Source organism: Varroa jacobsoni, unplaced genomic scaffold (genome assembly GCF_002532875.2).
Source record: "Varroa jacobsoni isolate VJ856 unplaced genomic scaffold, vjacob_1.0 scaffold_1097, whole genome shotgun sequence".
Lineage (NCBI taxonomy): Eukaryota > Metazoa > Arthropoda > Arachnida > Mesostigmata > Varroidae > Varroa > Varroa jacobsoni.
Window position 1 is genome coordinate 11,920 of NW_019213999.1, and position 21,018 is coordinate 32,937.

Consider the following 21,018-nt stretch of genomic DNA (forward strand, 5'->3'; position numbering starts at 1 on the left):
GTTCCTCTGTTACGTGATTGAAAAAAATTGGGCAGAAAGACATATTTCAGCAGGGATAGTGTGCTTGTTGAATTTTAAAGTTTGCGGCGTACAGGAAACATTTTAGAGCAATGGATGAACGTCGGTTATACCGATAATGAAGTTTATTCTGCTAGATAGGACAGCTGAGACGTAATGATGAGCACGCACGGGGCGTGACGATGTGAAGTCCTGATGGAGATGCGCAAAACGTTGTGTAAGTGACTACAGTGGGGTGAGTCCAAAATGCCCAGATGTCTATGGTTGACACGCTGGTCTCTCTATCAGTGATAAAAAAAAGACGGTGCTCAGTGTTGTTCACAGTGTAGCGAACATGATATGATCGTAGACGATCTGTAGAGCAAAAATGTGTTCAAATTCTTCTCAAAGTGTATTAACCTAGTTGAGTCTCTATATTTCACGTCTTACATCCGGTAACGCCTGTAGGCTTTCCGTCAAACGGCCTGCTTTCCAGCACAAAACGAGTGATGCGCCTATGCTTAAGGTTCGAACATAGACCACAACATGTTCCCACGATCAGCAGCCAAATACATTACCCACTAAACACTTACGGGGATGCCGATGGACATGAAACCATGTCAGACATCCTGCCATAATAGTACATTGGTATAGTACATGTGTGTCATGAAAGCCCAATCATCTGTGCACGTTAAGTCTTAGAAAAGCGCCCGTTTTAAATAGGATACGCTAGACCATATTTTAAAGTTTGTCCCTTTCATATTCCAATGTGAAATTCAAATTAGTTAGTTTGCATTCAAATGTAGAAAAAAAAGTAGGTATTTCTGCATGATTTTCAGGGCTGAAGCTTCAGACTGTAGAAACAAACCTGCCCAAACATGTCGGGTAGTCGGGCCGAGTCCCGCAAGGAGGCCTTACGAAGGACCGCCCAGCAGGCATGGCCCGATGGCTACATGACAGCCAAAATACAGAAGCTTGAAATACAATTTCAGGCCGATAATCGGCAATTCGAAAAGAAAAGTGATATTTTTCAAGGTAATTAGGACACACTGAAATAAAATTATCGACTTAAATTTACGATATGGAGACAGACCGTATCAGATCAAGGCAAAACGTATTTTTCCATACAATGCAACCGGGTTTTAATCGATAGTGCTATATCTCCGACACACTACAATAAACTATTAGCAAATCAAGTGAACTCTTACTTGTCCGAGATGCTCTTTTTATATATATATATACGTATTAACGTACACAACTCGCTAAACTTAGCACTCAGACACTTACATTCTGCGAGTCATAAGTTTAACATTGATTAATTTCCGGTGAGCCAGCTTTCAGGAATTGCTTGTTAGACTTTCCAACACATAAGTAGCGATAGTTTATTGTTATGAAAAAAATTGCGTTATGCTTCATAACTTTTTTCGTCGCTCGCTACCTTTCGTAAATCTCTTTTCAGGAGTATCTATTCACGTTAACGGCTATACACAACCGCCTGCGGATGAACTTCGCCGCTTAATCGGCGTCCACGGCGGCGGTTACATGAACTATTTTGTGCGAGGTGCAAATCATTTTGTTATCTGTTGTAATCTTTCCAAGGCGAAAAAGACAGATTGGCTAAGGTATGCGGTAAAGCCGGAGTGGATTGTGGACTCGATCAAAGAGGGTCGCAGACTGGCTGTCGCCGATTATTATCTCGAGAAGAAGCGAACGGTGTTCGATTACCGGCAAGCAGTTGTCCAAACAGAGATGAACACATGCGGAACGATATCGGACATCGTTATTGGCAAGGACGCAGAGGGTCCCCGTCCCGAAATGGAGAAAAAAGACTTCGTCAAGAAGGAGGAGCCTCGAACAGCATCCGATGTGGGCTTTGTTGAGAAGTTTTTCGCTAAAAGTAGACTTTCATTTATTGCGAGGATGAAGGTCAAAATGAAGGAGTATCTCAGAACAATTATGGAAAATCCAAGTCATCACTTTAGTGGCCGTCAGACGCTACAAAACGAAGGTAACTTACAGAATGAAACTCTGGAAAGTGTTTATATGCATATAGATATGGACTGCTTCTTTGCCTCTGTCGCTATACGAAACCGGCCAGAACTGAAGCAGAGACCAGTAGCCGTTTGCAGCAATCAGAAGGCGAAACGCAAGAATCAAGACCCCAATCTCGATCTGACAGACTATCGAAGTTGGAACTGGCACGATGCGTCAACTGCTGAGATCTCATGTTGTAATTATGCCGCCCGGCAATTCGGCGTACACGCTAGCATGTACCTTGGCCAGGCGCAAGCACTCTGTCCCGATCTCGTCATACTGCCGTACGATTTCGAGGGATTTGAAGAGGTATCTAGATGTCTCTACGATGCAGTGGCTTCGTTGACACTGAATATCGAAGCGCAAAGTGTAGACGAGCTATTCGCTGATGTTAGCGATGTTATTGAAGATACGCACTGCACTCCTGAAGATATAGGGAAGTATTTGAAGAGTACGATCCTAGAGAAGACTGCATGTACTTGTACAGTTGGGATGGGCCCTAATATGTTGATCGCGAGGCTAGCAACAAAGAAAGCAAAACCGGATGGTTTCTGCTATATTAGTCAAGATCAAGTAGCTGAATTCGTGTCTGATAAAAAAGTCAGTGACATTCCGGGAGTTGGTGACTCCACTGAAATTAAGTTACGAGATCTTGGCATCACAACATGTCTTGAGTTGCAACATGTTCCACTTGCGGATCTAAAAGAGTTGATAGGAGCTAATCAAGCACGTAAACTGGTTGACTTAGCAAAAGGTATTTGCAATCGAACGATTAAAGACGCACGTACAACTCAACGAAAAAACATATCGGTTGAGATTAATTATGGCATGCGTTTCAAGCAAATCAGCGAAGTCACGAATTGTCTTAATGAACTTGCTGATGAGGCCCACAAGCGTTTGCAGAACTCCAATTTAGCAGCAGAAGTGCTTCGTTTGAGAATTCTAGTCCGACATCCAGACGCGCCGGAGGAAACAATGAAGTATCTTGGCTGTGGCATGTGCGACCAGCTGGCTAAATCAGAAACGTTTAAAATACCTATCACAAGTAGAGATATGATAGGTGATAGCGTTCAGAGTCTCTACGCAAAACTGAACCCAGTTATAAAAGATATTCGCGGTTTGAGTATTACCCTTTCAAAACTGACTTCCGTTCAAAAGGTTCCTAAGATTTCAAACATTGAGGCATTTCTTGGGCGTTCAGTTAAACCTGATCTACCAACTCTTCGCACTGAAAGTGCCAATCTGCACCCAGATCCATCTTTTAGGCAGGAACGGACGGCGAATAATGGATCCCTTGAGATATATATCTTGTCAAGTACCGAAGAGTCCGGTGGAGAGGACTGTGCTGCGTTATTGGACGAACCACGTCCAAGGGCCGCTGTAACTACCAAAAAAAAACCGACTTTTAGTAAAAAGCGAAGCAAGTTGAAGTTAATTTGCAAGAAAGGAAAGAAGGCTAAAAAACGTGGCCAATTAGATATACGAAGAGTGATTGAGTTTGGCAAGGAGACTCGAGGCAAATTGGCTGCAGTTCGTCCACGAAAATTGCTTGAACTTCCGGCAATGGCACACGCATCTGCAATCAAATTAGATAAAGTAAAACAATGTGAAAGGGATTCATCATCAGTTCGTGAAGGCTTGGTAAGTTTAAGCCAGCTTATCATTGTTTTTAAAAAAGTAGATATAGTAAAATATTTTTTGTTATAATGGTGTGAACGATTTTGTTAGGCCTTTTTTTGTTTAATACCTTATTTTTCGAGAATCTTAGCTCTAGAACCTACTCTAATTTGAGTAACAGGTATTATAAAAAAAACAACTCTTTCTACCTCCATTTAAATAACTCAGTGCGCTTATCAAATTCAGGTTGCATCATTTGGACCGAAAAAACTCTTCCATTTATGTCGCTTGCTTCACGAATGGCTAAATAGTTCTATGTTACCGACTGAGACGGACATCTCTGCCTGGATTACTTCTTTACAACAAGTTGCTATAGAAGATCCACGATCCTGTACTGCCCTACTGAGGTGTATGTTTCGACAAGCACGAAAGGCTTCCTCCAGCTCTAATATCTGGACCACCACTTGTGACAGAATTCGAAGAGATATACAGATTTTTGTCGATACGAAAGTCGCTAATGGAGATCTCTGTATTCAGCTGTGATTGAGACTAGAGTACACCCGTAATGAATAAAAAAAATTCTATAGCAACTACGCAAAACAGACCTGTCTTAAGTGACACGGTTCGAGCCATAGATTGCCGGCTCGTTCACTACCTCTAGCACTCGCTTTCTAGCTTAAGATTTGTGGCACGTGAACAAATCTGTTACCTCCCTATTTATACTCCCTATATATACTCCCTATAAAGTGCTTTTGCATATTCCAGCATGCTTTAAATATATGCGATATGTAGATATAATATGGATTAGATAATGCTTCTGATGTAGGTTCGTTGTTGATTATCATGTTATAAATTTAGACAAGTAAATATATAGAGACAAAAGACTGCAAATAAAACAACGGTTTTGTTTAAACGAAATACTTTAAAATGTTACCTTTCCTTTATTAACAACATAAACATTGTCTCTTTTTCAGGCTGTAAGAGTTCCATAACGTACTCAATACGTTTTTCGTTGCTTAGGCATGAACCGGCTAATATGTAAATACCAAGAATTATCTTATTTTTCCACCACCAACGGATCACTTGTGGACCTCTTTATAACGGTTGGAGGCAAGGGGTTGTAAGCACATAAACATTTAGTTATCGCAATCGATAATATTTATCATGACAGACATACTCGCTAAAATATTACATGATATCCGTGTTATACCTATGATGCCTGGCTCTTAGTATTTTCAGCAGCATCTTGATTCTGCTTGAGTAGCTTAATGTATTCGGCCCGTAATTTATACTTTAAAGGCGTTCCCCGTTGCATCGCGTACTGTTCCTGCTCCAACAGTTTCCAGGTAGCCGCGCGCATGCTTAGACCGAACCACTCGGCTTCTTCCTCGGGAATAATGAACTCCGCATATTTCTTTAGGATTCGCTCGCGCTTCTCCGGGTCGTTAGGATAGAGATCTTTTCTAGCTAACGCCAGGAGAAGTTTCCGACGTAGGTCGAATGCTAACTGCGAATTGAGATCTTGTACTGGCGTTTGCAACAAATACATGTCCAAGCCGAATTTCTCGTCGATCTTTTCCAGGGCGAGCTGAGTCACCTCGGTCTGAAAACGGCAAGAACAGACCTTTCTTACCTAGATTCTATTACATTTGTTATCAAGCCTTAATGACCAAATTATAGCATCGGTGTCAAAAATATACATATAATTTAGTTAGCAATATTCTTTATATAAAAAAAATTGAATTCATCAGTATTTACACCACGAGTGATGGTCTCACAGTTTTAAATGGCTGGAATACACTTCAAATAATTATAGTTTTAGTTTTTTAAAATTGACTGAACTTATTCTTTAAAAGACCTGTTTAGCAAAGAAAAAATTCGTAGGGGTGTTTTTACTTAACTTCTAAAAATATCCCAGAAGCAGGCCAGATAAACTCCCCCAGTAAAAAAACATACATATTTGCTATGTCTAGAATATGGTCAAATATGTCTCTACCATAAAATTAAGATATATTAAGGTATATATTAATTATATACCTTATCGACAAAGCCTTTTATTTAAAATTCCACTTTTAATTTTTACATATGAAGTACGCGTTGAATTCAGCTTTATAATTTTTCATTTCTTGGGCGGTCATGATTGGGCAGTCGCTCAGATACCGTTACAGCCAAATTTTCAGGTGCTTCCAGTTAACTGCTTAGACGAAAACACTGTACGTTATTGATACCAACCTTAAGATACTTATCGAGGATTTCAGAATACAGGACGTGAGAGTACACCTTGGGTACCCAGAGTGTCATAATCGTCTTTATCGCATTCGGATAGAATGCTCTCCTTTTTTTCGCCATACGATAACCTTTTACGATCCCTTCACCGCCCCAAAGTCCTTTGTGGCTTTCCGGCGGGTAAATAACTGGAATTGGTGCATCGACGACGGGGAGCACTTGCTGTGTGTTTTCATCCCGAAAAAATTTTTCTTTGATAGGCACGTAGTTCACTGGGGTGCGCGGTCGTTTTAGTTCCTCGAGAAACTGCTGATAGCACTTTGGGAACCGCTTCGTAAAAGGCACATATTCCAGAGGAACCCGTTTGGGTATAGGGGTGAGCACAGTTTGCATTAGTAAACGCTTTTTTCTCAAGAAGGAGATAAATCACAGAAGTTTCAGTACTGCGCAAACATAAAGCCCATGCGATCCCTGATAACCACACTGTGTAGCAGACAGTGCGGATTACGTTTAAAGAGTACACATGGAACCGGCAGAAATGTTAGCGCCTAGATGAAGCAGTATATCAAAACAGAGAAATGTGTTAACCAACTTGTTTGATGAGACATACTTGTCGAACGTGCTAAATTTCAAGACTGTATATCCAGTTATTTAGTGTAAGGAAAGTACGTTAGATCGTGTTGAATTTCTGTGATTTATTGGCCTAAGTGAAAAGAATATTATAATAAACAAGACCTGCAAATTCACATGCTCGTTGGCCACATTTAGGGAGAATGTAATTGGAAATTGTGGCCAGTGCTGAGACCGAATGCAATATTTTAGCAGCAGCTGAGAGAGCTTAGCGCAGGTTCTGCATGAGCGAGTGAGTTTGAAGTGTCTGTGCCTGGTGCGAGGTGTCGCCCAAAGAAGCAGTTCATGGAAGATCTGTGACTCTCTGGATACCATGTGAACGGAGTGAACCGATGGTAAGTGCAGTTTGCGTACATAAAATGAATATCTATCCTATTGAGCCTTGTGGGACCCCGTCTGGATTAAGCCATCCGTGATTCTATATAGCTATAAATCTGATAACAGAGTGTAATCTACCATTAGAGCTACAAGCACATGCTGGTGCGAGTGGGATGGGCGCGAGGAAAACTACTCGTATAATAAGCTCCTGTTCTGCCTTGGTTTATTGCGACGTGATCGCTTAGTGAAAAGAAAAACACTGAGCAAGCTAACTGCGCCATAAAAAAAGGCCTGTCTGTGCCTTGATGTTGGTCACTTTTGAGTGCAAACCTCAGGCTATAAAAGAAGCAAAATTGAAAGAAAATATAAAAGAAGGTGAAATACGAGGAAATATTTTTTGTTATCGAAAATCAGAAATGTTGTTTTTTTTTGCTCGTGGGCCATATGAATAAAACGTACTGTTATAATTCGCAGTCATTTTTGAGGCACCGCTGGACTTGTTATTCCTTTAATATTAGAATTCCTACTTAATAATGGCGACAATGATGATTTTATGTTGGTCAACAAGTTTAGCATTGGAACACAATTAGTAATTAACGACTATTTGATTGATACTGATTGTAATAATCAGATCTGTCACGACACCTATCCACACAATGGTGCAGCTCTCTAAGTTGCTCCTTCCAATACACGTAGTTGACAACGCATTTAACTTTAATTGAATGTCGTGATTACTTTTATTGCGTTCAAATATTGGTTTTAACCGACCCGCCTGCCTGGAACGCTTTTAATTTCAATTTAATGACCATGTATTAATGAACTGCAGATGTTTAAGTTGCTATTCAATTAAGTAAATTCTGATATCAAAATGCAAAAGATAAGCTGAAATAATAAACTCATATTTGGCTAATCGCGAATCAAACCCGTTTTATCATATGTGACATAGTAATTTATGAAATTCATCATGCATAGACGCGAAAAGATACAAAGGCAAGATAACATAATAGAAAAGCTGTTACAAGTGTAACATTAAAATTATAGTCATAAAAGTAAACAACGTAATTGCATTGTTTTCAAGGAAAAACCGTACTGGTTGCACTCCGTTGTTCACACGAAAGAGCGTAGGTCACGATATGGCCTCGTTTCCTTTTAAAACTTGCCTTTTTAGAACGACCCAACTTCCTGTTGGTACGTTCGATTGAATATTACGGCCGACAGGTCTTGCTTTCTATTGGCTAAGCGTCACAGTTACTCAGAGAAGAAGCAAAGCCTCCCTAACAACAATTCAGAATAACGACGTTGGTAAGGAAAGATAAATAATATTTTTTATTGTGTTGCATTCTCCTAATTTGATTGTCTAAACGGTCAGCGATTTCAGCTGTGTTGAGATGTAATAAACAGTTAGCATATCTAATGCAGGACCTGGTTCCCAAAGATAGCTACTCGATTCACTTAGATAACGTAATTGGCTATAAGCAATCAACCTACATGTTGAATTTCTGGTCACAAATGATAAAGTTCCGACACAATATTAAGCTCGGTTTACGTGAATAAAAGGTAACCACGTTCTTCGTTCGGTATTACAGCTGAACATTGCTCAAAACGGGTAGCTCCTAGTATGAAACGAAGCCTAATTTCGGACCTAGACCACTTTATACGTTACTAACCACGACTAACTAATCAGATGGCCAGCATTGCTGCTTGAAACAGGCCACTGGATTAGCATAATTCAAAATCACGAATCACTATTTTGACAAAAAGTGTACTGGGGTAGCTGCGGATCTGTACGACAAATGTACGTACATGACTTCCTTTTTGATTCTGTGAACCTTCTAACCTAATAACAGTAATTCTGTTCTTTGAGGTAACTGAATAAATTCATTAGTCGACGAGGCCTACGTTTCATCAAAAGCACTCATTTATTTCTTTTTTTTTTAAATCTGACGGAACTATTTTCAGCTTTGGACGGGCGCCGAGTGGAGCAGCCTGCTCTTTCGAGCGTTGAAGCTTCTGGCCCTATTCTGTTTCGCAGGAAGGTTGGAAGTAAAAGCCCAGCCGACGAAGCCTTTGACCCTCAGTACGCCCATAGACACCCTGCAACACTTCGACGATGGCGATGAGGTTAGCATACGAATTAGCTACTCGACCGAGTCACTTGCCGATGAGTTTGTTGTCTGCTTTCGCCATTATCTTAGCCCGGCCGCCCGCAATCGCTATATACGAGCCGCACTTGAGCAAGGCGCGTACGAGATCGTATCGCGCGACAAGTTTGGCCACGTGGCGAGTGATTTTGAAGTAATACGGGCGACGTCAGCGAATCTTGTTGACCGGCTATGGGAGCATCCTGAGGTGCGATATGTTTCCCCGCACAAGAGCGTGCGGAGGTTGTTTTCTGTGATAAATTCGACTGATTCGTTGATAAATGAATTCACTGGTGCAAGAGTTGCGAAGTTGGACGCGAGGTTGCCTGCACCTGCCGAGTCTCTAAACAAAGAAAAGGTTTCACATCGAGGCGTGCAACAACAACAGCAACGTTCAAAAGAATTGAGGGAATCAACCGAATCCACGAGGCCTGCCTCAAAAAAGTGGCGGTCCACGGAAAAACAAAGGAAAGTCAAGAAGAAGAGTGTTGCCTATCATGGTCCCGAGGTGTTCTTCGATATCGTTGGCGAGAAGCATCAACAAAGTCGCAGACTCTTAAGAGCGTTAAACACAAAGCAGGTGACTCAAGTACTCCAAGCGGACACACTATGGGGGCTTGGTAAGTTGTTTTTGATTTGTAAATTCACGCAGTTACTTTATTTAGTACGACACAATACAGCAAATGTAATTCGTGATGGATTTGAAAAAATAGGTCAGACGCAAGTATCGAAAGACCTGACAGGAAAATTGACAGATTTGCAACATAAGTAAACACACGGAAGCATATTTAACTTACTGAAAAGAAAAAAACTACTATTTTATGCCATTCTAATCTATTCTTTGGGTGTGCTTTAAAATGTAGGTATCCGAGGGGCTGGTGTTCGAGTCGCTGTTTTCGATACCGGACTGGGTGCAGAGCATCCACATTTTCGAGGCATCCTGGAACGAACGGACTGGACAAATGAGAAGACCACAGACGACGGGCTTGGCCATGGTTAGCTTATAATATTTTGTTAGCATTTCTTTTCCGAAAGCAGATGCAGACAGTTAGTTTACTGAAACTCACGTACCAAATATAAGAGTATTTATATGTTTAGATAAAACGTACTACGCCAGAGTAGAAGATCAAAGAGGAATTAAAGTAGAGAAAAACGTAGCTAAGAAAAGATGTGGTGACTTGCAGTTGACTGAGCATTTACGTCGGCTTCTCTTGGTATTTTACCGTCACGTTTTTCAGGAACCTTTGTAGCAGGCGTTATTGCATCAGACCATCCGGAATGTCGAGGGTTCGCTCCAGAAGCCGAAGTCTATATATTTAGGGTTTTTACTAATGCTCAAGTGTCATACACATCCTGGTTTCTTGACGCCTTTAATTACGCTATACTTAAGAAGATTAACATTCTCAACCTGTCGATCGGAGGCCCTGATTTTATGGATCGGCCTTTCGTGGATAAGGTGTGGGAACTCACAGCTAATAATATTATCATGATCAGGTAAATACTTACGAAAAATACAAAGGTCGCCAAAAGTAGAAAAGAAGCAGCTCTTTACGCTTTACGCTAGAAGCCTCTTTACACTATTAAGCCTTACATATAGTGGCCTGGGTAGGGCGAAGCAACTCCTGATAAAACTTAACTATTTTATAGGAGTCACTTTTATTCTACTTTTTGAGACTTTATTAAAAAAGTGCTTTTATTTTTGATAAAAACTTCGGGCATGTTGTGCGCATTTAGTAATATTTGAGCAAGCCGAGTGTTCTAATTTGTCCCTGTTGGCTTTCAGCGCAATTGGCAATGACGGACCCTTATATGGTACCCTGAACAATCCAGCTGATCAGATGGACGTAATCGGTGTAGGAGGCATAAACTTCGAAAACGAAATCGCAAAATTCTCGTCTCGCGGAATGACTACTTGGGAGTTGCCTTTAGGATACGGACGTCTAAAGCCCGATCTCGTTTCGTATGGTAGTACAGTCTATGGGTCAGCCATGAATGGTGGTTGTCGTTCGTTATCAGGTACATCAGTGGCTTCACCTGTCGTGGCAGGAGCCGTTACACTATTACTCTCAGGAGTGCTTGACCTTTTCCCATTGGTCAATCCAGCTTCGATGAAGCAGGCTCTGCTATCATCAGCTCGCCGACTATCCGGACCGAATATGTTTGAACAAGGCTGGGGTAAACTAAACTTAATTGAGGCCTATCAGGCGTTGAGAGCGTACACACCGCAGGCCACTCTTAGTCCGTCCTACGTCGACTTCACAGAGTGTCCTTACATGTGGCCATACTGTACCCAGCCGCTGTATCATTCAGCTATGCCAATAGTACTCAATATTACCGTCCTCAATGGGATGGCTGTTTCCGGCCGACTCGTTGAACCGCCCATCTGGAATCCTTATCTCCCACAAAATGGCGACATGCTCAATATATCCTTTAGCTACAGTGAGGTCCTTTGGCCGTGGAGCGGTTATATGGCCATGCATATTGTCGTCAATGAGAAAGGGGCCGCATTTGAAGGGGTGGCGCAAGGCTTCGTGAGCCTTACAGTGGAGAGTCCTCCAGGCCCAAACGAAGAAAAACCGCGAAGATCTCGCATTGAGCTGCCGCTTAAAGTCCGCGTAATTCCAACACCCCCCCGACATAAGCGTATCCTATGGGATCAGTATCACAACCTAAGATACCCTCCAGGATACTTCCCTAGAGATAACTTGAAAATGAAGAGCGATCCGTTAGATTGGCACGGGGACCACATTCATACGAACTTCAAAGAACTATACACGCATCTGAGAAATACCGGATACTACGTCGAAGTTCTCGGTGAACCTTATACTTGCTTCGATGCAAAAAATTACGCTGTCTTGCTTGTTGTTGACCCCGAGGAGGAGTTCTTTGTCCAGGAGATTGAGAAAATCAAAAGAGATGTCGTCGAGGACAATTTAAACTTTGTTCTATTCGCGGATTGGTATAACAGCACGGTGATGCGGAAAGTTCGGTTCTACTATGAAAATACGCGCCAGTGGTGGTTACCTGATACTGGAGGAAGCAATATACCTGCGCTCAACGATTTGCTCGTTCAGTGGAATATCACGTTGGGAGACGGCGTTTTTGAGGGAAGTTACAAACTGGGCAAACATGATATGTACTACGCGTCGGGTACAGAAATTATTGGTTTTCCCAAAGAGATGCTAACAATCACCCGAACACTCAACGACCAAGGAGTCGAAATAATTGGCGGTGAAAGCGGCACGGGGGGACAGAAACGACGTCAGGAGGTCGTTGTAGCGGGCATCCTGCAGACTCGACATAATGAAAGAAAAGCCGGTCGATTATCCATCTATGGCGATTCCAACTGTCTTGACTCGGCACATCTGCAAAGAGAATGTTTCTGGTTACTGAACGCAATGCTTCAATGGAGCACAACGGGACAAGCGCCTCCTTTGTTCTCAAAACAGGACGATCACCGTGATTCTATGGAAGAGAACGAAATTCACTCCACATCACTGCCCCAAAGGGTGAAAGGTAAATAGCACAGCTGCTTTTCACGTGAAGCCTTCTGTCCTATGTAAGTTACTGTGAATACTTGTGGCTTCTTCTAGAAATGGAGATTTTTAGTACGTTGATGGTAAGCGACTAAAAAGATTCAGTATCATACCACTCAGATTGCTCAATTAGAACTTAAGTAATGCTGGTTTACTCGAGTAAGTGCTATTTAAGTTAAAAAAACTATGGAAGATCTGTTTCGTTTATAAATACGCTTTTTATTCTAACTTATAGCTAGTGATAAAAAAACTATTTAATATCCTTTTAGCATTATTTATTGCATATTGATTGCATAGCAAGACATTACTTAAGCAATGCAAAACAATCACGCAATAATTGTTTCATATTGTGCAATAAGTGTATTAAATAAATAATGAAATATTTACTTTATTACGCGTTTTAAGTATTCTTTCGTGAGACGTTTTGGTCGTTACGGTATGAGTGTCGTGAATTCTGACACTGCTTAACACCGATTTTATTATATACTAAACCATTTTTAAGGTATTTAACAAAATTTTTGACATTAACAATTTCAGATAATCAGCTCCACAAACATTCGAAGGTTCGAAGTGCCACAGGTTTGAAATCCCTGAGTCAATGTCGACGGCTAAATTTTAGCGCCCCGTCAGTGGTTAACTCATCGGCACCTAGCCAAGTTTACAAGCCACAGAAACTTCTTTCTGTCGACTTGAACCTAAACATGTTGCGTCCACCAGTGAAGGTTATCGAGCGCGTTGAGGATGACCAGTTGATGCCTAACGGAGATGTAATGGTAAAGCAGATGCACCAAGTGGTATGTTGTCATTTCCTCCATATTATGACCCTCATGCGTCTCTGTTGCCATATCTTTGCTATTGCTCTTGTTGTCAAGAGATAGAGCAAATACTTAATCGTCGATTTTCATTGGAGCAAAGAAGGCCTTAAAGATGTAGTGCTTTGATCTTCAAAATGTCTGTTTCTTGTTTGTGCATAGCTGAATGGTGGGTCGGTGTGTAAATTGCATTGAAATATATAGGGAAAACCTAAGGAGCAGAAGTGCTGTCACTGGTACTTTTCCGTGGTGATGGTGGAGCTAGTCATAGAAATCTGTCTGTATGCTTTGAGTGGTCTGGTCCTCTAATTGTTCCTTTTATTGCCCTTAATTGCATTTGACGTTGATACAATCGTCCACGTGGCTATCGGCGGTCTAGCTCCAATAGAAACAGAAATATAAGACCGTGTTTCACATGCTACTAGGAAAGGAGAAAAAAGCATGCTTTCCTTTTTACCCGCCCGCTGATAATAAACTATTGAACTCCAGTAATTTTTGTAATTTCACTACTGACATTTTAAACTGCTCTCATTAGCTGCTTTCTTCTATATACTGTTGTACTGTGAACAGTGCTCGGGCCACTATGGTAGATTATCCCGTTAAACTTGTAGAAACCTTTGAACCTATGAGGAAATAAGCGAATTATTTCGTATAAAGACGTCCGATACAAAAAAGAAATGTGAAAATCAACCAACTCATTCGGGAATGATTATTTTTATCATTTCGTGACGTCATTAACTGTACTCGATATTGGTTTGGCAGCAGTGATATTTGTTTATATTTTGAGGGACGCTTGTTACCTTCTCAATTACGGATCGAGTCTAATTAATCGCCGACTTTCCAAGGCACCGCTAGGTATAGCACCCTCCAGTTTATCTACAAACGAGTGTAGAAGAGTGAGCGTTGAGGGAAGAACTGCATTTGATTACAGCGCACGTTCTATCGGCACTAATTGCAGCATGACGTCTCCTCAGTGGATGGCCCATCGCTTCTAGTTCCCTCCGCGTGGCTATGGTTCTCGCTCAAATATGGTTCTGCTCTTCTTGTCTTCTACATTTTATTACGACTTACGGTGAGGCGGCTTCTTCCTCGTCTGCTGTTCTTGGGTCAGCACAAAACCCGCCAGGTGACGGTTGCTTAAACGGTTGAGCGGCAGGGCATATTCGCTAAGGTAGGTGGTGGCGGTTGACAACAAGGCTAATCAAGCGGCTAGTGCGTATTTCATTCCGAATACCCACTAACACTTTTGTTTTTCAGCTTTTATGATATGTTTTATTATTTTTTCTGGAACTACTTAGAAAACCTGCACTGGTGCTTATAGAGAGTTTATAGGCACATGGTATAAAAAAAGGTTGGACGCTACAAAACCTTAATCTATTCACTTAAAGATGGAACAGCGGTTTCGTTCAAATTTTGCAAACCTAGATCAGTTATGCATTATGTGAATTGTTATGTGAGTCAATGTTTCAAGTTCAAATTGAACTTGTGTTGCAGATGTGTGATCACTTTCCGGAGATCTCAGAGAGAGGACGAGCGGATAGCAAAAACAACGCTCAGGAAAATCAGCAGCCAACCTTGCCTGATAAAGATATGGTGCATATGAAAAGAATGTCCTTCAGAACAAACGAAGACGCTAACGTTGCCATGCGAAATATCGAAGTGCACAAAACCGTTTTTCTAGATGATCGGGACTACTACGATGACCCTTCTAATAATAAAAAAACAGATTTCTTTCGAATGCAGGAGAACGAAAACTTCAAGTTTATTCCCGTGAGAAATAGTAAGCTGGTGACGTTAGCTCGAGGTAGTAATAGTCGAGATCAAGCACAACAAAAATCGACTTCCGACTACCCGCAGCGTTACCGTCATGAATTGTGATAGAGCATTCTGCAGACTGGAGAGTTTCTTAAAGGACGGATGGGTACTCGATATTGGAATTAAATTGGGACCCATCATTCGTGCTGACCACGACTAACGTATCTAAATGAATTCAGCGAATCGCTTCAAATAAGGGTGTATTAATCTTACAATCCTAATAGAACGACTTTGCAGAAGAGCAATGAGATTGCTGTGAAGTCAATGTACAATACATTGAATTGATTCTGATAAAGAGCCTACTCTTGCTTGCTGCAGAAGCGACGTAAAAACGTTTCCTGTTAAAAGAATTTTGTACTAGAGCTCATTAGGTATACTGTTCAGCTTCCTTGTTTCGATCACGGAACGAAAGTATTTTAGATGTGATGGGAATAGAATACGGTAATGAAAAGGGCAAACACAAAAAATCGCCGGAAGCAAATGGATCAGTCAGAGTGTGTATTAAAATGCACTGTTTGGGATGTGGGTTAAGCAGTTGACCCTATGTATATATTTACGTATACATATAGATAAATAAATATAGATATATTTATTTGTACTGATGTATTTGGATGTTTCGTAAAAAACTAAAAATAAGGTAATGTTTTTATATAAGAACATACTGTTTTTTCAGTCACTCTACACTAACGGTACGTCAGCTCCGTCTTGAATGAGTGCAATTTATACAATCTTGCCATATACACGATATTTGTAAATCGAACCGGTACGGTATACTTGTTCATTTTCTATTTCGACCTTCATATTTGCTGTGGAAGGGAGTGAAGAATGATACCGCTGTTATTTTTTTAATCAGAAATATGAGGTTTTGAAAATTGTTTTGTTCTTGATAATTGTTTTTGATATCTTGGAAAATGCTGGGTTCTTTCTGTATTTGTAATTACTAGTTTAATTATTTAGTATGTCAAAGTTACTCATTTATTATAGATGTTTCTCCTTAATTAGCGCTTATCCATAATGAAACCTTTAGCAAGAATTCCAGCTTATCTTTTAGTTGCGCCGCCCATTAATTCCTTTTATATGAATACAGTAAACTATACCTAAATTTTCTACTTTAAGAGAAATGATTCATGTCTTAGGCAACTACAAGTATCCTTTAATTCCATAATGGCTGCCTTCGCAACTAAACTGTAATAAATCTTCCCTATATACAGTTTAGAATAGTATCCTAGACCACATTTCTATATAAGATGCATAGGCGGATCAATATAGGAAGATTCCGCCTATGCAATTTTCCTATCATGTTTATCCCATTGGGTCCTACTAAGACGGACTTCAACTTTTCATGTCGAGTGCAATCTCAACGAACGTCAAGGTTATGTGTACGGTTGACCAAGCTTGTAAACCTCCACGCTTACGCACAATTGCAGAAGAGTTCTTAACCATTGTCTAAAAATAAAAGCGTCTTATCGAGTACTATAGAAGTGAAGTTGCAATACACACGTTGCTACATTGCAGCTCTCAGCTAACCAATGCACATTGTAAAGAATATAGCGTAATACTTATTTACTAATTACTAGACCCAACTACACAATAAGATTCTGACAAGGGTTGGATCCTACTAAAGCATGTAGCTGCGCGATTAAGATGTCGTTGCGCAGCTAAAAACTAGGGATTTAACTTCACTTTAAATGTTTATCTCTACACATGTACTCAAAACGGGCAAAAATGAACTTATGTTTCCTAGCAAAACAGCAGCGTTCTGACCACGTGGACACGGTATTTGCTTGACCACGGGCGTGAATTGTTAGCAGGCAGGTAAAAATTATAGTTAGCTGTCTCGAATGAAGCGGGCACTTAAAGCGTTAATCACAAAAGCAGATATTAGGATTTTCGCAGCAAAATGAATTGACGGTAAACGATGATACTGAGTCTACGATTAGCCGCTGGCCATATATGCTCGAAAATACAGTAGACATACCTTGAACATGTCTTAAGTCAACGGTAATAAAGTGCAAAACAGGATATTTATGTTGGGCTAAAAAAATTATTCCAATAAGCAGTATATATAAATAAAGTAAACTAAAGAAAACAAAGATGCGGCGAGCACCACTATACGAACCTACGAGCTCAAAACAAACAGCTTTGGTTTGAATTTCAATAAAGTACTAATCCTTCGGCAACTGCAATTAATGCTGTCATTGAGCAAAGTACCAAGGGCATAGCGACCACAACAGTGTGGTACGGCTTCTGGTCAGCTTTATAAGCCAGGCACATTGGTAGATTTGACAGATGATGCCACGGGTGAAGAGAGACGTTGAAGATCTGTGTGTTCGTATGGTTTCGTTTAGTCGGCCAACAGTCACTCGCGCTTCTGAACAATTCAGTCAAAAACAATGGTGTCCCCACAGTTCAACGAGTACATTACCATAGGCTATGTCAGTTCTGGGGTAGCTTGCTGTAGGCCGTATTGCTAAGAACAAAGATAATTGAGTAAGGCTGGAAGTCAGCAGACGCAGAAAATGAGGGCTTTAAAAACTTCCGTAATGTTGCGTTCTCGCAATCTGTTTTCGGCGGCGACGAAGTCGACGCTGTCTGGGATTCAGTTGAGTACTAAGCATCGTGCATTAAAAATTCTCGCGAGTACACGAGCACATTCATGCCAAAACGGGTGTATGGTGGTTAGTCAGTCTTTCCGATGGAAATTAGTTTTGCTGGGACATTGAAGCGACGAAGACGGCACGTCGATGAGCGTGCCTGCATACCGGAGTTACTGTCGTTTGTACTCAGCATGTCGTTTAGGTATGGTTAGCCCAGTTTACGGGAGCGGACTGCGGCAGGTATATGTGAGATTTTTAATTAGAGTGCACTTGACTATGAACTCTGCGCGAGCAAAATTCGATTATTAACAGGACAACGCGCGGGCAGTCGGCTGAAGCAAATGAGGTAACTAAACAATTATTGTCGGGCTGTGAATATGCGAGCATGTCTTGACGACCATACAGAACTGTGGCCTAGAAACGGCTACGTGAATTGAATGGGATGAGTTTCTGAGTGTTATACTATTGCTTATTACTAACGAAGGTTTCGTGCTCTGCTGATCTCGCGCAAACTTTACTGAACCTATTAAAGTTAACCTGCTCTTGGCACTTCAACACTAAACGGACCACGTGTCTACAAGCTTGTCCCTTGTTCATGATGTAGTTGGTACACCTCAAGCGTTATTACTACTTTGTGAGGGTGAAAAATTACTCCATAGACAACACTGACCCCGCAAAAGGCTCCCAGCTGCTGCACGCAGTCGAACTCGTAGTATAATTGCAAGACCGATCTGTAACGACAATAACGTTAGCGAGTGTCGCACGGAAAAGAATGCGCGTAGCATAACAGCCATAGCGATACGCTGATATCACAAGGGACCCTGCAGACGATGCACATACATGCGACTCGTCGTGCAAGCGTGTGTTGACATGAGTATGGCTATGAAAGCGTACAACGCATGGTAGGGTTAGCGAGTTTTTGAATGAACACGCACTGGGCGGGTTATGCCTAGTCCTGTCAGATCAGCAGTACTAATTGATAATGTGAGCTCTAGCGTCGTCGTTCTGGTACGACAACCTTAGGTTACATAGTCTTATTCGTCGCCTTAAAAGGCCGTACTTTTGTCAAAATGGAAATTTATAGAATGTTATCGTACGAAATGTGGTCGCCAGGTGTTTTGTGTGTGGAGATCTAGCCGTCCGAAGCAATGCTTAGCGGCTGTAATGAGCGTTAGATATCCAACATGTAAATGTCGGCGTGGCAAATGCGGCAATACGGACTATCTAACAATAAAACAGTGTCAAGATTTTTGAGGATATGAAAACGTCAGCCAGCGCATCACTTAGGTTAGTATTATAATATTCAGAGGTTTGCACTATAAACATGTTTTATACCTTTATACACACAGTTGTCAATTCTTTGATATTATAATAAAAATTTAATACGCGTAATGTTCATCTTGTAAAACATGGATATATATTATATATTTCAATACATAGCGGTTGCCCAAAAATAGACGTTGCTCGGTTCTGATCTAACGTATCATACTACTTTACCTTTAGCAGACAAAAAATCTTGGTCAAAAATATTATCCCTGACGAACTTAATACACTGGAAGTATAGAAGGTATCCTTGCTCTAAAGTCAACTGAAGTGCTGGCACATACTCCAAATTCTAGCTAAACGTTTATTTTTAGCCCAGTTTAATAGTATCTGCTTCCTGTAAATAAACCTGTCTAGTTTTTTTTCAACAAAGAAGCGTAATGGAAACGACTATTTGATTTGCATCTTGGGTGAGAACAGATTCTCTATACCAATCGACATTGACATGACAGGTATATGTGAGTATTCATTCAAGCGAATCATCTAGGACCAATTATACAGATTTTGGATCGAAAATATTGTTTCTTTCCATTCGGGTAGCACATCGTTTAGTTTTGAACTGTTTTTGCTTTACATTATCAATTAATAGCAAAACTTATTTGCTATGTGAGTACTTTATGAACCTAAATAATTACGACACTCGAAAACTAATTATAAATTCAGAAAATTTTATTTTCATTTCCAAATCATTCTGACCAATATTCTGTCGCAGTCTGAATCCAGACATAATAGTATAAACCAAAGAAATTTTGCATACTTTTTTCTGCTTCTAATATTTCACGAACTGCATATTTATCGATTCGAGCGTACTTCATAACACCAAGGACGTAGCATCACGTCTTTTAGGTCAGCCGTGTCGCGTTTTTCTGTGTTTTGCCTTTGTTCACTCTTATGTTCCGTTCAGAGTAACAAGTATCACATTTGTCTATAGTAGCAGTAATCGTTAATTAAGATTTAAGTCGTAGAATAATTGACGAAAACCAAAATGGGCGAAACACCGCTTGTTGCCCTAAAAAACCATTAATTGCGATGTGAATAACATAATAGTGATAATGATAATAAATTTGTAATTCTAACATTTTGTCTATCGTCATCTCCTTCTTGGTTTTCGTATTAATCGCATTCTTTTTTCATGTGATTCATATATATATATATATATATATGAGGTATCTAATGAACAAAAAATTGCGTCTTCCTCTTCGACCCTGTGGTGCCGCTTTCTTCTATTTCTTAAAGGATTGATACACTACGGTAGCGGCAGGAGATCTCTTATGACAACAGTTTTTCACAATTGTTCGTTATCCGAGAGAATACATCGCACATATAATTTTATTTGTAGTAATTATTATTCATTTTGGCAAAAAAATCTTAATTTAATTAATTATATGTTTAAAGAACAACAATTGTGTCGGTATACCTCTTGTACAGAATTGTTGTGTTATCATACACAGTATACGTACCAATCCTCAGATTTTTAACAAATAAACACTTTTTGTTTCTCTGAGCAGGTTATGCATTCACAGCTACAGTGCTATTTGCACAACATTTTTATTGACCAATTCATTTGATGGCAAGCGCCAAGTACTACCAATGGGCGACTGCCTCGTGCAAAGTATTTAAATTATGGTAATTTTGAGCCGTTAATTCGATCTGGCTATTATGGCGCTACCATTATGATCATACCTTTGTTACACCTGCTTTTTTGCAATTCGTTAAAAAAACCCTATCCGTCTGTCTTGTACATGCATAGCCATAGTTTACGTATCAATTCGCTAATTTCCTCAGCTGGACCTTACGCTGGTATTTTATAGTTTCACTCCAGAACTTAAACAATGGGCAACATGTATCCTTCGCCGGCTCCTGTTTCTTCTCTGTGTTACTCCAATCGATTCTCCGTATCTTGGTATATATATTTTTCAGCTTAAATCCAGTCCGGTCGTGCTCCCATTTTCTACACAACTAATATATATAT

The 21,018-nt window shown here is 40.5% G+C and overlaps 4 protein-coding genes across 7 annotated transcripts in view; 3 read left to right on the forward strand and 1 right to left on the reverse strand.

The window, feature by feature from the left end:
• Nucleotides 1-7: 7 nt before the first annotated feature.
• Nucleotides 8-4,566, forward strand: LOC111266567 (translesion synthesis protein REV1). 3 transcript variants are annotated; one of them, XM_022844148.2, is made up of 4 exons: nt 8-523; nt 837-1,032; nt 1,457-3,672; nt 3,895-4,566. In XM_022844148.2, the coding sequence occupies exons 2-4, from the start codon at nt 876-878 to the stop codon at nt 4,189-4,191; spliced, it is 2,670 nt and encodes an 889-aa protein (XP_022699883.1). In that variant the 5' UTR covers nt 8-523; nt 837-875; the 3' UTR covers nt 4,192-4,566. The 3 variants fall into 3 exon arrangements, with proteins under 3 accessions (XP_022699883.1, XP_022699886.1, XP_022699885.1); XM_022844151.2 differs by having other exon boundaries at nt 8-253; XM_022844150.2 differs by having other exon boundaries at nt 8-235.
• mRpL28 (mitochondrial ribosomal protein L28) lies at nt 4,551-6,399 on the reverse strand. The gene is made up of 2 exons (XM_022844161.2): nt 5,881-6,399; nt 4,551-5,251 (listed from the first exon to the last, which is right to left on the reverse strand). Exons 1-2 carry the CDS (start codon nt 6,265-6,267, stop codon nt 4,859-4,861), a joined length of 780 nt encoding a protein of 259 aa, XP_022699896.1. The 5' UTR covers nt 6,268-6,399; the 3' UTR covers nt 4,551-4,858.
• A 279-nt stretch (nt 6,400-6,678) lies between these two features.
• S1P (membrane-bound transcription factor site-1 protease) lies at nt 6,679-15,728 on the forward strand. 2 transcript variants are annotated; one of them, XM_022844147.2, is made up of 8 exons: nt 6,679-6,839; nt 8,782-9,583; nt 9,827-9,958; nt 10,202-10,457; nt 10,747-12,479; nt 13,037-13,293; nt 14,270-14,482; nt 14,806-14,944. In XM_022844147.2, exons 1-7 carry the CDS (start codon nt 6,837-6,839, stop codon nt 14,450-14,452), a joined length of 3,366 nt encoding a protein of 1,121 aa, XP_022699882.1. In that variant the 5' UTR covers nt 6,679-6,836; the 3' UTR covers nt 14,453-14,482; nt 14,806-14,944. The 2 variants fall into 2 exon arrangements, with proteins under 2 accessions (XP_022699882.1, XP_086827077.1); XM_086970951.1 differs by lacking the exon at nt 14,270-14,482 and having other exon boundaries at nt 14,806-15,728.
• A 114-nt stretch (nt 15,729-15,842) lies between these two features.
• The window catches only part of LOC147752660 (uncharacterized), a 32,827-nt gene continuing 27,651 nt past the window's right edge, over nt 15,843-21,018 (forward strand). Inside the window, exon 1 of the mRNA XM_086970952.1 lies at nt 15,843-19,010. The gene's annotated coding sequence lies outside the window, so the exon portion shown is untranslated. The remainder of the gene's footprint in view (nt 19,011-21,018) is intronic.